This window comes from Brachionichthys hirsutus, chromosome 2, assembly GCF_040956055.1.
Source record: "Brachionichthys hirsutus isolate HB-005 chromosome 2, CSIRO-AGI_Bhir_v1, whole genome shotgun sequence".
NCBI lineage: Eukaryota > Metazoa > Chordata > Actinopteri > Lophiiformes > Brachionichthyidae > Brachionichthys > Brachionichthys hirsutus.
This window is the reverse complement of record NC_090898.1, coordinates 272,834-289,356: the sequence shown is the minus strand read 5'-3', so window position 1 is coordinate 289,356 and position 16,523 is coordinate 272,834. Positions and strand designations below refer to the sequence as shown.

The 16,523-nt window shown below is 47.2% G+C and overlaps 1 protein-coding gene across 1 annotated transcript in view; it reads right to left on the bottom strand.

The window, feature by feature from the left end:
* plch2a (phospholipase C, eta 2a) overlaps window positions 1-15,243 on the bottom strand; it is a 61,483-nt gene extending 46,240 nt beyond the window's left edge. Inside the window, exons 1-4 of the mRNA XM_068748818.1 lie at window positions 14,997-15,243; window positions 5,481-5,627; window positions 563-806; window positions 319-448 (exon numbers count right to left, since the gene is read on the bottom strand). Coding sequence (XP_068604919.1) covers window positions 319-448; window positions 563-806; window positions 5,481-5,627; window positions 14,997-15,243 — 768 coding nt within the window. The remainder of the gene's footprint in view (window positions 1-318; window positions 449-562; window positions 807-5,480; window positions 5,628-14,996) is intronic.
* Between the last annotated feature and the right edge of the window lie 1,280 nt (window positions 15,244-16,523).

Here is a 16,523-nt window from a genome sequence, read left to right as displayed (position 1 = left end):
GTACTTGTACTGTAATACATGCTACTGTGTGACTGTACTTGTACTCTAACATTCTATCTAATAAATATATTCATCATCATCATAGCTGCAGCCCTATATTACAACTTAAAAAGCTCCTTCTCAGTGTTCTAACCTAAATCCTAGTTGTGTTGGTACTTCCTGGGTTTCGAGTGCAAAATCCTTTTTTCTGCAGACATTGGAATTTTGTCAAATACAAATAAACTTTTCAGCACAGAAATCCCAGCCGGAGCCAAGCAACACCTCGGGGTTCCAACGCGCCGTTCTGAACGAAAACGAAAAGCACAAACGTTTGGTTACCTTGAACATCTGCTTGACCTTCTGCCGGGGTAAATTGACATTGAGTTTATGCAGCAGCTGGAGGACCTCGCCGATGCTTAAACTGCCATCCCCGTTCTTATCGGCCTCAGTGAAGGTCTGCTTCAGCCACGTGAGACAGAGAGTTAAAGTCAAGCCAGCTAAACTGCTAATGCTGAAGGGGGGGGGGGGGGGGCAAGCAGCACAAGTTCAACATCTCGCCATCCCCTGTGCTACTGAAGGATATTGGTCTCGGGTGCGTTGTCTCTTGGCCAGACTGTCCTCGTCACTGATACCGGCCAGGAGATATTTCAGGCCCGTGATCCAAGTCCGAGCATCCTCTCCAGAGCCGGACACCAAGTCGAGGGAAGCCACGTGTTCGCCGTAGTACAGACTGAAGCAGCAGTTGGGATCAAAGCTGCCTTCTGCGTAGCGCTGGAAGATCTCCGACTGCCTGCCCTCACACACCTCCCGGATCGAGTCAATGTAGACTGTTGAAGACAAACAGGAAGTCAGCAAGACAGGCGCTGGAATGCGACAACACATCGACTTTCACATTTCATTCAGATTTAAACACTTTTAACCCTTTATTGTGATGCATATTTTATTCCTAGCCCTGTCATGCAGATCAAACATACTTTTGGGGCAGCAGCTGCATTGTAGAACCACCAAGTCACATGCGAACGGGATAGCCTGAAGTTTTCCAGTAGCTCCCGTTGCAAAAATGTTAAAATCTCAGAAGAATACCTGATTAACGTAGATGCAGATAATTAGAAGGGTGTAATGTGCACTTCACGTGTAATTATCATTGTGGCTTTTGCCCCTTCTATAGTCCAGTCCTGCAGATGTGTGCAGATTTGTCACTAATTGATATTGGTAGGAGGCAGAAAGGTTTCAAAATTTCAATTCAATTCACTTTTATTTCTATAGCGCCAGATCATAACAGAAAGTCATCTCAAGGCACTTTACAGGATCAGCAGGAAGACAGAACCAAACTTGACCCACAAGAACAAGCACTTGTGCAACGGAGGCAAGGAAAAACTTCCCTTTAACAGGCAGAAACCTTGGACAGAACCTAGGCTCATAGTGGACAATGAAATGACTTCACTATTTCCAAGGGAAGCTCCAGCCAAACTGATCTGATTCCAATCAGCAGAGACACACGCGGCCAAACGGCTGCGGGAGTGACTGATTCCGTCGTCTTCCCTTGCTAACGTGTGATAACTCTCTAAATCCTGATGTAATGTTGTCTGATGGGCTCCCGTTTTGATGAACGATATACAAACCGTTACAATGAAGGACCAGAGCAGAATCTATATATTAGAAATGTACAAGAACGTACTCGGAACAATTATATATAACCGATTCCTAGCTCGGTCCCAATAATTGCTTCTGTCCTTCATGGTTTTTTGTTTCATAAATTCCACATTCTTGTCTTTTAATCCGGGTTCTTGTTTTTTAATCCGGGTTCTGGTCTTTTAATCCGGGTTCTGGTCTTTTAATCCGGGTTCTGGTCTCTGCGCCGAAGCAGTTTTGAACCCTTCATTGACTCGTTAACGAAGCCAGTCAGCTGTCGATAAACCGTGTTTTAAGTCTTAGTCCTGGTTTCTCTTCTTGGAGGTCAACGCCTCCTCTTCTTCCTCCTCTTCTTCCTCCTCAGTAGGACTTTTCTCCTTAGCAAAGAAGCTCTCCAAAGACTTTTGTTTCTTTTTATTAATTTTCGCGAGTTCACAGCTGTTTTTTTTATCAACGTATCAAGACGCGATTGTTACGTTGGAGAAAATCCGGTCGTTTTTCAAATAAAACACCTTTTAGACGCTAATAATCGATACAACGGAAATTGTATACATTAGTTGTTCTTTCTTTCCGGTAACAAATGCCTCACGGACCGGTACCGGGCCTTGGCCCGGTGGTTGGGGACCCCTGGCATACGACACGCAGCTCAACGAGTCACTCCAGAGAGCCGTCGATTGTCAGTCAAGATCATTTGGGCCACATTTAAGAGATTATTTATGGGCGTCAACGCATTACACCTTCCTAAGATAGGTCTACAACAGGCTAATAAACACAAGCTCGCAGGCAAACCCCCCCATTTAAAAGCCAACTGAACTTGTATATGTTCAGAGGTCTGCACGGTGGGGTGCGTCGGGGGTGGTGCTCAATCCTGGCCCAGTCTATATGCGCGGTCGGGCCTCCCGGCATCTGTGGGTGGGATAATGGAGGTTGGGGGCACTATGGTCGGGCTCCCTCTTCCCCCCCCCCCCCCCCCCCCCCCCCCGCCTGGTTGGTTGGGGCCTCATGTGTCGACTAACTCACCACCTGCTGGGGGGCGTCCTTCTGTACCCCCCCCCCCCCCCATTTTAATGCACCGCACCTACCCTATTTTGGGGGGTTTGTGTGGGTGTGAGATGGGGAGATAAAGGATAGGGTGGCCACGGGGCAGGAGTGCGCCGTTGCCCTCCTCTGCATCCACCCCCACCTGCCCTCACTTTCTGATTTTTTTTTTTTTTTTGGTTGTCAGATTGAGACAAAAAAATTAATAAATACAACTTACGAACTTGCTCGTTCGTGTGGACCGACCAGGACGCAGAATTACCGTATTTTTTGGATTATACATCGCTCCGGATTGTAGGTCGCACCAGCCAAAAAATGCATAATTAAGAAGAAAAAACCATATATAGGTCGCACTGGAGGATAAGTCGCATTTTTGGGGAAAATTTATTTGATAAAATCCAACACCAAACAACATATAGCACAAAGAACATGCTAACACGTTTACCAAAATATCAGGGTTTACTCCGAATCACGAAATCCAAGGAAATCTTCATCCTCGGTGTCACTTTTGAACAACTCCCCCAACTCGGCAGGTAGACAAGACGCCGCTTCCTCTTCTACGTCGCTTACGTCAGACTCGTCGTCAGTTGCAGTTCCAATTATTCCAGCCTTTCTGAATCCCGACAGGATGGTTGCGGTTGTCACTGAAGCCCATGCTTTGTCGATCCATTCAATGACTTCCAGGAAAGTTGCATGGCGCATTCTCCCGGTTGCCGTGAAGCTGTGCTCTCCATCCGTCATCCACTGCTCCCACAGGTTACGCAAAACGGACTTAAAGCTCCTATTCACGGAGATATCAAGTGGCTGGAGTATTTTGGTTAAGCCTCCAGGGATGATGGCAGGTATGGAGTTGAGAACTTTTAATTTATTTTTTAACTGTGGTGTGATGTGCGCTCTCATGCTATCCATCACAAGCAGAGCTTTGCGTGCTCTAAAGAAGCCATCCGGTCGCTTATTGTAGCACTTTGTAAGTCACAAGTTCATCATTTCTTGATCAATCCACCCTTTCTCGTTCACGGCGACTTCAACTGAGGAAGATTGGATTTTTGGCATGGTTTTTCGTTTGAAAATGACCATCGGTGGCAGTTTTGATCCGTCTCCACAACACGCCAGCACCACTGTGAAGTGTGATCTCTCATGACCAGTTGTAACGATATTCACACTTTTTTGCCCTTTCTCTGCAACACTTCGGCCCATGGGGATGTCAAAAGTGAGGGGGACCTCGTCCATGTTGATAATATGATCCGGTGTCACGTTGTGATCACTTACATGCTTTTCAATGAACGCGCGGAAACTGTCAACCTTGGCTTGGAAGTCCGCTGGCAGTTTTTGGGACAGTGTCGTCCTAGCTCTGATAGAGAGGCGTTTGCGTTGCATGAAGCGGTAACACCAAGAAGGTCCTCCCGCAAAGCCGTTTATATTCACCTCCTTGGCAACCACTTGGGCGCGGAGACGCAACTGCACCGTTGACAAACCTCTTCCAGAAGCACGTTGTTCAAGCACCCATGCGTGAACTCGTTCCTCCAACTGCGGCCACCTAGCTTGTCGCCCGCGATTAGCTTTCTTTGTTTTCTTCATTTCAGTAAGCATAACCTCCGCTTTTCGCCAGTCCCTTACAAGTTTTTCGCTCACTCCAAACTTTCTTTCTGCTGCTCGATTGCCGTTTTCGGCTCCATATTTCACTATCTGAAGCTTGTAAGCCGCGGAATATGACTTTCTTTTCGGCGCCATTTTCATTCAGCCCTTCTAATTTGTGTTTTTAGATAACAGGTGTGACAGATAACTCTGAACCTCCAGAAACCGCGACAGATTCTGACGGGTCACAGAGTTCCCTGTAACACCTGTTATAGAAATGTGTAGGCTACTGTCTCTGCGCTCACAGATTTTGTAAAAAAAAGCATATATAAGTCGCTCCGATTTATAAGTCGCACCCCCGACCAAACTATGACAAAAACCGCGACTTATAATCCGGAAAATACGGTACTCCCAAACGTAGTTTGGGAATACAAAGTCAACAAGACAGCAATAAGCAATACCCGCACCGTTTCTGAATGTAAAGGCAGGTCGCACACATGTGATGTCAGAGCTACATGTGGGCGTGGCCTAAGGGAAATGAAGCCACGCTGTGTCTTCACTGCCCTCACTTTGATCTCTCAAAGTAGCTTAAAGTCCGTTTTACTCAACCAGTCGCAAACGATTTAGTGTCAATTTGTTTTTTCTACATCGACAGAAAGGGCTTACCACCCACACACGAAACACTTTGGACGAGCCTGATCAGTGTGTAGGTGTGTGTGTGTGTGTTCGTTACTGGCATGTGTGTAAGACACGGTTTGGGTAGATTAAAGCCGGTGAATAATGAAGTGGATTTAAGAAGCTTATCAAATCTAGGGCTACAGGGGAGGGGACAGCAACAGGAAGCTGAGCCCCCTAATATCCCACGAGAACCTGGGAGCTACTCCTAAGAAGTCTCTTTGGATCCTTGTATTATATTTTTAAATGGGTTTGGTGGCTCCGTGCAGATGCCGAACCGGAAAACAAATACACATCCAGTTTGAAAAGGAAGAAAAATGCCCCAGTCCTGAGGGATTTAACGGGAGCAAAGATCAGAACACACAAAAGATGGATCACCATGGGCCAGAAAAGAATCCATTCAATCTGGTGCGCAGCTGGATAAAGGGACACAACATTTTCACGGATGCATATCCAAATACAAGATCTTTTTTTCTCTTAAAGGTAGAACATCCCAACGTTGGGCTGCTACGTTAAATATGGCAGAAACAAACTCGGCTGATTTCAAGCGATGTGAGGACAACAAGGAAGACGGCACTCACTCTTGGCCTTTTCATTCTTGCGCGAGGGCCTCCATCGGATGCAGGACTTGTGCTCATCGAGGTAAAAGAAGCGCACTAGTCCCTTGGAGCTGCCGCGGAGCTTCACCATCTGGGTCCCCATTTGCATGGAGCTCATGCACTTCTCCACTGGAGACAGGAAACACAAGGCAGACAGAAGAAAAGCTTTTACACGCTGCAAAAAAAACACACCACAACTCTAACCAGCTGCAAAAAAACACACCACAACTCTAACCAGCTGCAAAAAAACACACCACAACTCTAACCAGCTGCAAAAAAACACACCACAACTCTAACCAGCTGCAAAAAAAACACACAACTCTAACGAGCTGCAAAAAAACACACCACAACTCTAACCAGCTGCAAAAAAAAACACACCACAACTCTAACCAGCTGCAAAAAAACACACCACAACTCTAACCAGCTGCAAAAAAAAACACACCACAACTCTAACCAGCTGCAAAAAAACACACCACAACTCTAACCAGCTGCAAAAAAAAACACACCACAACTCTAACCAGCTGCAAAAAAACACACCACAACTCTAACCAGCTGCAAAAAAACACACACCACAACTCTAACCAGCTGCAAAAAAAAACACACCACAACTCTAACCAGCTGCAAAAAAAACACACCACAACTCTAAAGAGCTGCAAAAAAACACACCACAACTCCAACCAGCTGCAAAAAAAAACACACCACAACTCTAACCAGCTGCAAAAAAACACACCACAACTCTAACCAGCTGCAAAAAAAAACACACCACAACTCTAACCAGCTGCAAAAAAAAAACACACCACAACTCTAACCAGCTGCAAAAAAAACACACCACAACTCTAACCAGCTGCAAAAAAACACACCACAACTCTAACCAGCTGCAAAAAAACACACCACAACTCTAACCAGCTGCAAAAAAAACACACCACAACTCTAACCAGCTGCAAAAAAACACACCACAACTCTAACCAGCTGCAAAAAAACACACCACAACTCTAACCAGCTGCAAAAAAAACACACCACAACTCCAACCAGCTGCAAAAAAAAACACACCACAACTCTAACCAGCTGCAAAAAAAACACACCACAACTCTAAAGAGCTGCAAAAAAACACACCACAACTCCAACCAGCTGCAAAAAAAAACACACCACAACTCTAACCAGCTGCAAAAAAACACACCACAACTCTAACCAGCTGCAAAAAAAAACACACCACAACTCTAACCAGCTGCAAAAAAAAACACACCACAACTCTAACCAGCTGCAAAAAAAAACACCACAACTCTAACCAGCTGCAAAAAAACACACCACAACTCTAAAGAGCTGCAAAAAAAAACACACCACAACTCTAACCAGCTGCAAAAAAACACACCACAACTCTAACCAGCTGCAAAAAAACACACCACAACTCCAACCAGCTGCAAAAAAACACACCACAACTCTAACCAGCTGCAAAAAAAAACACACCACAACTCTAACCAGCTGCAAAAAAACACACCACAACTCTAACCAGCTGCAAAAAAACACACCACAACTCTAAAGAGCTGCAAAAAAACACACCACAACTCCAACCAGCTGCAAAAAAACACACCACAACTCCAACCAGCTGCAAAAAAACACACCACAACTCTAACCAGCTGCAAAAAAAAACACACCACAACTCTAACCAGCTGCAAAAAAAAACACACCACAACTCTAACCAGCTGCAAAAAAACACACCACAACTCTAACCAGCTGCAAAAAAACACACCACAACTCCAACCAGCTGCAAAAAAACACACCACAACTCTAACCAGCTGCAAAAAAAACCACACCACAACTCTAACCAGCTGCAAAAAAACCACACCACAACTCTAACCAGCTGCAAAAAAAACACACCACAACTCTAACGAGCTGCAAAAAAAACACACCACAACTCTAACCAGCTGCAAAAAAAACACACCACAACTCTAACCAGCTGCAAAAAAACACACCACAACTCTAACCAGCTGCAAAAAAACACACCACAACTCTAACCAGCTGCAAAAAAAACACACCACAACTCTAACCAGCTGCAAAAAAAACACACCACAACTCTAAAGAGCTGCAAAAAAACACACCACAACTCTAACCAGCTGCAAAAAAAAAACACACCACAACTCTAACCAGCTGCAAAAAAACACACCACAACTCTAACCAGCTGCAAAAAAAACACACCACAACTCTAAAGAGCTGCAAAAAAACACACCACAACTCCAACCAGCTGCAAAAAAACACACCACAACTCTAACCAGCTGCAAAAAAAACACACCACAACTCTAACCAGCTGCAAAAAAACACACCACAACTCTAACCAGCTGCAAAAAAACACACCACAACTCTAACCAGCTGCAAAAAAACACACCACAACTCTAACCAGCTGCAAAAAAACACACCACAACTCTAACCAGCTGCAAAAAAAACACACCACAACTCTAACCAGCTGCAAAAAAACACAGACCACAACTCTAACCAGCTGCAAAAAAAAAACACACCACAACTCTAAAGAGCTGCAAAAAAACACACCACAACTCCAACCAGCTGCAAAAAAACACACCACAACTCTAACCAGCTGCAAAACAACACACCACAACTCTAAAGAGCTGCAAAAAAACACACCACAACTCCAACCAGCTGCAAAAAAACACACCACAACTCTAACCAGCTGCAAAAAAAAACACACCACAACTCTAACCAGCTGCAAAAAAACACACCACAACTCTAACCAGCTGCAAAAAAAAACACACCACAACTCTAACCAGCTGCAAAAAAAACACACCACAACTCTAACGAGCTGCAAAAAAACACACCACAACTCTAACCAGCTGCAAAAAAAAACACACCACAACTCTAACCAGCTGCAAAAAAACACACCACAACTCTAACCAGCTGCAAAAAAACACACCACAACTCTAAAGAGCTGCAAAAAAACACACCACAACTCCAACCAGCTGCAAAAAAACACACCACAACTCTAACCAGCTGCAAAAAAAAACACACCACAACTCTAACCAGCTGCAAAAAAACACACCACAACTCTAACCAGCTGCAAAAAAAACACACCACAACTCTAACCAGCTGCAAAAAAACACACCACAACTCTAACCAGCTGCAAAAAAACACACCACAACTCTAACGAGCTGCAAAAAAAACACACCACAACTCCAACCAGCTGCAAAAAAACACACCACAACTCTAACCAGCTGCAAAAAAACACACCACAACTCTAACCAGCTGCAAAAAAACACACCTGGAATGCTGGAACTGAAGCAAAAAGCACTCAGAGAGCATTGACCTTCGCCAAGCAGCTCGTTCCCCTCCTAACTGGATCTACCCCGTCCTGCTACCAAACAGCATCAGGGGGGCAGAAACTCAATCGGCTCAATCACCCCCCCCTTTTTTTTGTCCACCTATGTTGTACATATTATGTGTCTTTTTAATTTGTTATTTTGCATCTGCGGAGTAATTTAATATTAGTTTTATTTGTATTGTTAAATGTCGATGATTTATGTACGAAGGACTTTCAACGGAAACAAGACCGCAAGGGCTTTTTTGAAATGCTCCTCTTAGACAGGATGTTTGACTGTACTTGTACTGTAATACATGCTACTGTGTGACTGTACTTGTACTGTAATACATGCTACTGTGTGACTGTACTTGTACTGTAATACATGCTACTGTTTGACTTTATTTGTACTGTAATACATGCTACTGTTTGACTGCACTTGTACTGTAATACATGCTACTGTGTGACTGTACTTGTACTGTAATACATGCTACTGTTTGACTACTTGTACTGTAATACATGCTACTGTTTGACTACTTGTACTGTAATACATGCTACTGTTTGACTACTTGTACTGTAATACATGCTACTGTTTGACTACTTGTACTGTAATACATGCTACTGTTTGACTACTTGTACTGTAATACATGCTACTGTTTGACTGTACTTGTAGCCTAACATTCTATCTAATAAATATATTCATCATCATCAGAAACCGAACTAGAAAGACAATCAGAGACTGCAGACCCCGCCTCCAATAGACTATTGGATCTTGTGAGACAGTAAACAGGGCTTCCGGATCAGAGGGGCCAAACCTGCTCTAGCTTGCTGCTCCGGAACGTACTACAAGACTCCTTCTGGACTCTTTTTCCCATCATGCCATTCGTGTCCCTCCCTCTTAAAGTGGCAGGTTACAGCACAGGCACAATTCCAGATGTAAAAATAATTCTAGAATCTGGATCCAGATCCGGATCAACGCCATTCTCGGGGAGGACCGAGCCACGGACAGAACCTTGCTTGTGTAAAAATATCAAGTCGATTGGGTTACTAGTTTTTGAGTTATGCGCTCGGACAGACAAACAAACAGACAAACGCACCCAATTGCAATACCCTCGCCCCCCCTTCGGCGAGGGTAACCAGCCAGTCCAATCTAATCGGGCCTCTCCCCTTAAGGAGAGCAGAGGACAGACACAAATGTTTGCTGCTCGCAGCCAATCACGCAAACCCTTTCCAAAGGCAGAGCTGCTTCCAAAAAAGAGCTGGACAAACAAGACAACAGGAAAGCAGCTCAGTGCGCCCGCGGCTGCACGCCCACACACACACACACACACACACACACAGGAACTTCCGGATGGTAGACAGGACTTCAGGCTCTTCCCCCAGTGGACCCATTGTCCTTCCTGTCAGTCCAGCAGACGGACGTCCAGTAGCTCAGGCTAGTCCAGAGCAAAGCTGCCACGGCCGGGGGACTTCCCTTGATGCACTGAGCACCTTCCTCCTCCTCTTCCTCCTCTTCCTCTCTACACATTTGTGTCATTATTTCATGTTACTAATTTGACTTCTTCAACGGAGCCTTTGTACTTTATCATCCCACAGGTTACCGTGGAAACAATCCACTGCTGGGATGATGGTTGACACCTGCTAACATCATCATCATCAGTGCTTTCGTCTGATGAAAAGACACAATTAAAATAGAATAGAAACTCTCCTCTCCCTCTCATACATCATATATATATGTAGCGTCAGCAGTAATAAGAGCATAAAAACACAGACGGTCCTTCTCAATACAAAAAATGAAAAACGACGTTTGGAATCTGGACAAAATTAAATATCCAAGCAGGCTTTTAAACAGAGACCATCTTGAAGGAGTTGAAAGTAAAAACGGGTAGATCACTTTTAATGACAAAATTATGTGATGAACAAAGCTGGATGGAAAAAAGTGAAGAGTAGAAAAGAATTCAATGAAGCAAGAAGTACTTAAACCACACCCGGACAAACCGACTTGCGATTGACTTTCAGCACGGTGTCCTGGACAAACAGACCATTAACGATTGTCAACTTGGACTTCTGTCCAGCCAGACTAAGAGACGAGGCTGTGGGACAGCTTTTTATTGATTTCAAGTGGAGAGTTATTTGTGCATCTGTTGGTTGACTGTGGGGGGGAGGGGGGGGGTCTTGTGCCTCGAGGCTGGAGCGGCGAAGGGTCTTCGCAATTCCATCAAGAGTGGGAAGCAGCAGTCCATGAAATGTGCCGTTCCAAAGGTTGCATGGAATGACATCAAACAGGCTGAGCAGGCTCCGAGGTCAAGATGGCGCTCCGCTGAAAACCGTTCTCCTCGGTCGTTCGTCCTGCCCGGAAACAGACCGACAGCCAACATCTCTTGGACAACGGCTCCGGCCCAGATTGCTGCCCACCATTTGTGTTGGCTGGGAACGAAACAGCACGGCAGTCGCACATTAATTTCACAAGCACAGAAAGATGCTGAATCCAGACCAATGAGGCCGGGGACACTTGTTCTAACAGGACAAACACTCTGAATGGTGATCGCCTTGGACAACGTTCCTATCGAGGGGGGAGGCAGGAATGGCGGCTGCACTAGGCACAGATTCCACCGGCAATCGACTCAAAGGAGGCGATTTTGAAAAGACTTTGAAAAGTCTTCCCAATGTACTTCATGAGGAAGTACTTACAAAGATAGGAAGGCCGGTAGTAGGAAATGTTCATGACGCCCACCCAATCAGAGGTGAAGATTATCTGCTGAACCAATGAAGAAGAGAGTGGAGAATATGCGAGGACTGACTGGCCACCTCCAAAGGCACTCTTCTTATATTGTCCCGCCTCCCTGGTCCACTCAAAACCACCCTGTCGTTTCTAAAACCAGAAACTAGTCTCACTAGATCAATTTATTTGACGACTAAACTCACCCAATTACAACAAATTGTATAGAATTAAAATGTCAATATCAGCAAAGGTTTTACTTCAATCTGTTTTCAAAATTGATTTCTGCATCACCTTTCACGTAAAAAATAATAATAAAAGTCGCTGATGTCATTGTGATAGCTGTGCACATACATATACTGTTATTGCAGGAATAAAAAATACAGTGCAAAGTTTGTTTCTTTCAAAGCAGCAGCTGCGTCGACATCGTCTACACCAGTGGTCCCCAACCTTTTTCTACTAAATCTTACCAATAAACTTTGTATTATGCACTTCCGTTTCCGGAATGGCGGCGCATACACACGTCGCGGTCCAAGGCTCCCGGCTTTTTGTACTTGTTTTTGTATTTTTGTTTATATTTTCTCCTATTCTGAGACTCCAGGCCCTCATCCAGTATGGAAGCGCTGAACTGTGGGAATCGGGGAAAAACCAGGTTGGAATACCGTCTATTTTGGATTTTATCCCTCCCGAGCTCCAGCGAACATCGGAGCCCCCCACTATCCCACCGCTGTGGCCGAGGAGGCGAAGAAGATACCGTGAACAAAAGCGGGGTAAGCGGGGCGGCGTGCGTGCTAGGCTACGTGCTAACCCACACAGGCCGGCGCTACCCAGCATCTTCCTCGCCAACGCCAGGTCGCTCGTCCACAAGATGGACGAAATACGGGTGAGGATCGTCTCAAAGCGGACCGATAGCTGCGTGGCGATCTTCACCGAGACCTGGCTGGACGCCAACATCCCCGACGCAGCGGTGGAGCTAGCGGGCCGCTCGCTGCTCCGCGCCGACCGGACTGCAGCTTCAGGCAAGGCCAAAGGCGGAGGTTTGGCGCTGTACGTTCACAACTCGTGGTGTTCTGCTACGAACGTGATCGGAACATTCTGCTCCCCCGACCCGGAATATCTTGCAGTGAAATGCAGACCGTTTAAACCGGCTAGAGAACTCAGCTCCACTGTAATCGTAGCGGCCTACATACCACCGCGTGCTAATGCTAAGCTAGCGCTGGAGGAGCTGTACTGCCTGGTTAGCAGCCAGATGGACGCTAATCCAGAGGCCGCTGTGATTGTAGCTGGAGACTTTAACCACGTGGAACTGAAAGCTGTGCTCCCCAAATTCCACAGATTCATCACCTTCCCCACCAGAGAACACAACATTCTGGATCAGGTCTACTGCAACATCCCGGGGGCCTACAAGGCTGTAGCAGCCCCCCACCTGGGTATGTCTGACCACATCTCAGTGAACCTGATCCCTGCATATAAACCGCTGATCTGCAGGACTAAACCCACCACCAGGACCGTGCAGGTCTGGACTGAGGAGGCTTCCTCAGCCCTGCAGGACTGTTTTGAGCACACGGACTGGGAGGTATTCAAAGAGGATGCAGATTTTGAGGAGTACACGTCATCTGTGCTTTCCTATGTTCACTTCTGCACTGATGCTGTCCTTCCCACAAAGACAATCACGGTTTTTCCTAACCAGAAACCGTGGGGGGACAGCACGGTGCGGCCTCTGCTCAGAGCCCGGGATGCAGCCTACAGAGCAGGAGACCGGCTGGCCTATAGCAGGGCACGGAGTGAGCTAAAAAGAGGCATCAAGCAGGCAAAGCACAGATACAAGCAGCGCATTGAGGAGCACTTTGAGAACAATAACCCACGTGACATGTGGAAAGGCATCAGGGCTGTGACGGACTACAAACGCAGGGACCAGCACGCCAGCCACGACTCCACCCTGCCTGACACCCTGAACAGATTCTTCTCACGCTTCGACTCTCCGAGCAGCAGAAGGTCTGTGGATCTGCCCCAGCCTGAGGTGCAGCATCAGCCGCTCGTCCTGCAGCTGCACCAGGTCTCCTCAGCCTGAGGAGGATCAACACCAACAAGGCTGTGGGACCGGATGGCGTGTCAGGCCGGACACTGAAGACGTGTGCTGACCAACTGGCAGGGGTTTTCCTGGACATCTTCAACCTGTCCCTGCAGCTGTCCACCGTCCCTGCCTGCCTTAAGTCCTCCATCATTGTGCCGGTACCCAAGAAATCATCCATCTTCTGCCTCAACGACTACCGCCCTGTTGCTCTGACTCCCGTCGTGATGAAGTGCTTCAAGAGGATCCTCCTTAAACACATCAAGGATGCCATCCCTGCTGGTTTGGACAGTCTGCAGTTCACCTACAGGGGGAACCGCTCCACGGAGGACGCCGTCTCGCTGACACTTCACTCGGCCCTGACTCACCTGGAGCAGCCTAACACCTACGTCAGGATGCTGTTTATGGACTTCAGTTCAGCTTTTAACACCGTCCCACCGGACATGCTGGCTCTGAAGCTCCACAGCCTGGGACTGTCTCCACCACTCTGCTCCTGGGTCAGGGACTTCCTCAGCAACCGGCCCCAGGTGGTGAGGATAGGAGACACCACATCCTCCCCTCTGATCCTGAACACTGGGACCCCCCAGGGTTGCATTCTCAGCCCTGCTCCCTTCACCCTCTTCACCCACGACTGCTCTGCATCCACTCCACAAACATGGTTGTGAAGTTTGCTGACGACACCACCGTGGTGGGTCACATCTCCAACAACGATGAGACCCACTACAGAGAGGAGGTCCAGAACCTGATGCTGTGGTGCTCGAGCAACAGCCTTGTTCTGAACACCAGCAAGACCAAGGAGGTCATAGTGGACTACAGGAGGTCCAGGAAGACTGAACACGCCCCCCTGTGCATACGAGGGGAAGCGGTGGAACGTGTAGAGAATACTCAAGCAAACGCACTCACTCACTTCTCGTCAACGGTAGTTGACCCTGGGTGGGAGTTGGCATCACGGACATGCAACAGGGTGACCTACATCAACAGTCTTGTATTTAAAAGGTGCCAGCAGCCCCACTGCGACCACAGCTGGGGTTGGTTAATGCGCTTAGGGTGGCGGGGGTAGGAAACATGTGGCGGGCCAGATAGCATGCAGGTTCCAACCAAAATATATCTAAGGCTGAGCCCAGGTAAGACAAGGTGGTGTCACCTCTCCGATGCAGCACAGTGACCTGTTGGCGGTTGTCCTACTTTCCACCCTCACAAAGTGGGCCGAGGAGGTGGAGTCAGAGCAAGTCAGGCCACCACGTTAAGCCCATGGGGATTGCCAAGAGGCCATATGCTGCCGAGAACCAACATGCACAGGCACAAAGACGCGTACATGTGGCTCCACGGGGAACCATATTCGGTAAAGACTTTTCTCAACGGCTTAATATTCACCCAGATGGAGTCGCCACATCTTATGAAGCTTACCCATGTAGCCGAGTCTCCACCGGGAGAAGGTCACAATGCTGTTGCCTATCCAGAAAAAGTCTTCCACCATGCCGGACACAGGAGGCTGAGCCACGACCTTCGCTTTCTCCTCATCTCCATCGGAGGAGAAAGCGCCTTTGGGGGGAGGTGAAGGCTTGTCTCCGGTGGCAGCCGCTGTACTTGAACACATCAGGGCTGACGACACTGGCCCTAAGGGGAATAGGATGTTCTTCTTGGATGTGTTCATCGGGAATTCCTGCGGTTACAAGCTGATTCCAAGAAGTCAAGGGAAGGTTCTCACAAGAAATGGTGTTGGATAGTAAATGTAGCGTCAGGAAATTAGAATAATCAAATAGCTTCGGCACGGTCTAATAATAAATGCTCTTATTGGTCAATCGGTCTAACGCCACTGTCAATAGTTTCAGTTGGTGGTAGACGCCTTCCTCTCTTCAAAAGAAGATCTTAAAAAGCCAATATAAGAAACTGTTTTACTCCAGAAGAGTTGCTTCACATGCATCCATGTCTTCAGAGTTATTCCACCTCAACAACCAAAACGAGAGCGTGGAATGTCTTCAAAAGCCGAAACTTGTCTTGATGCAGCGTTGCTGTTTAATCCGATCTTACTTCAGCGAGCATTTGCCCTTTTGCCGCAATGTTCTCACAGCGACTGACGCCGCGTCGATGGAACCAGAAATGACACGGATGGACTGCATGCAGGAGAGTGCAGCATGTGTTGGGAAGGCAGAAATCCTAAATCCCCAGGAAGCACTAATCCTAGTCTATGAGATTTGCATCACGAGCACAGTGAAACACAATGACCCACAGAAAGACACCCAGGAGGAGGTGGGCAGGGCATGACGGGAGACACATAAAGCTGTAGGTGTGTTTAAGATCGTCGACCAATCAAAGATGCTGATAAATTATACGTTAATATTATTTCTGTCTGTTTTTAATAGAGTACAACAACAAACATGTTTAACCAGTAACAGGATGTTTACAGCATTAACAAGAAATAAAATGTTACTCGCTGGATGGAAGCATCAAAGAACGCGTCTGTTTCTCAGAGTCGATCTCTCTGTTGTGATTCTGAAGCTCGTCTTCTTCAAAGACTGCAAGACTGTGAAGTCTTTTCTGGCTCGTTTGATGCAGCCAGGAATGCAACCGACGCAGTGCAACCGACGGAGTGCAACCGACGCAGTGCAACCGACGCAGTGCAACCGACGCAGTGCAACCGACGGAGTGCAACCGACGCAGTGCAACCGACGCAGGGCAACCGACGCAGTGCAACCGACGCAGGGCAACCGACGCAGTGCAACCGACGCAGTGCAACCGACGCAATGCAACCGACACAGTGCAACCGACACAGTGCAACCGACGCAGTGCAACCGACGCAATGCAACCGACACAGTGCAACCGACACAGTGCAACCGACGCAGTGCAACCGACGCAGTGCAACCGACGCAGTGCAACCGACGCAGTGCAACCGACGCCGGGCAACCGACGCAGTGCAACCGACGCAGTGCAACC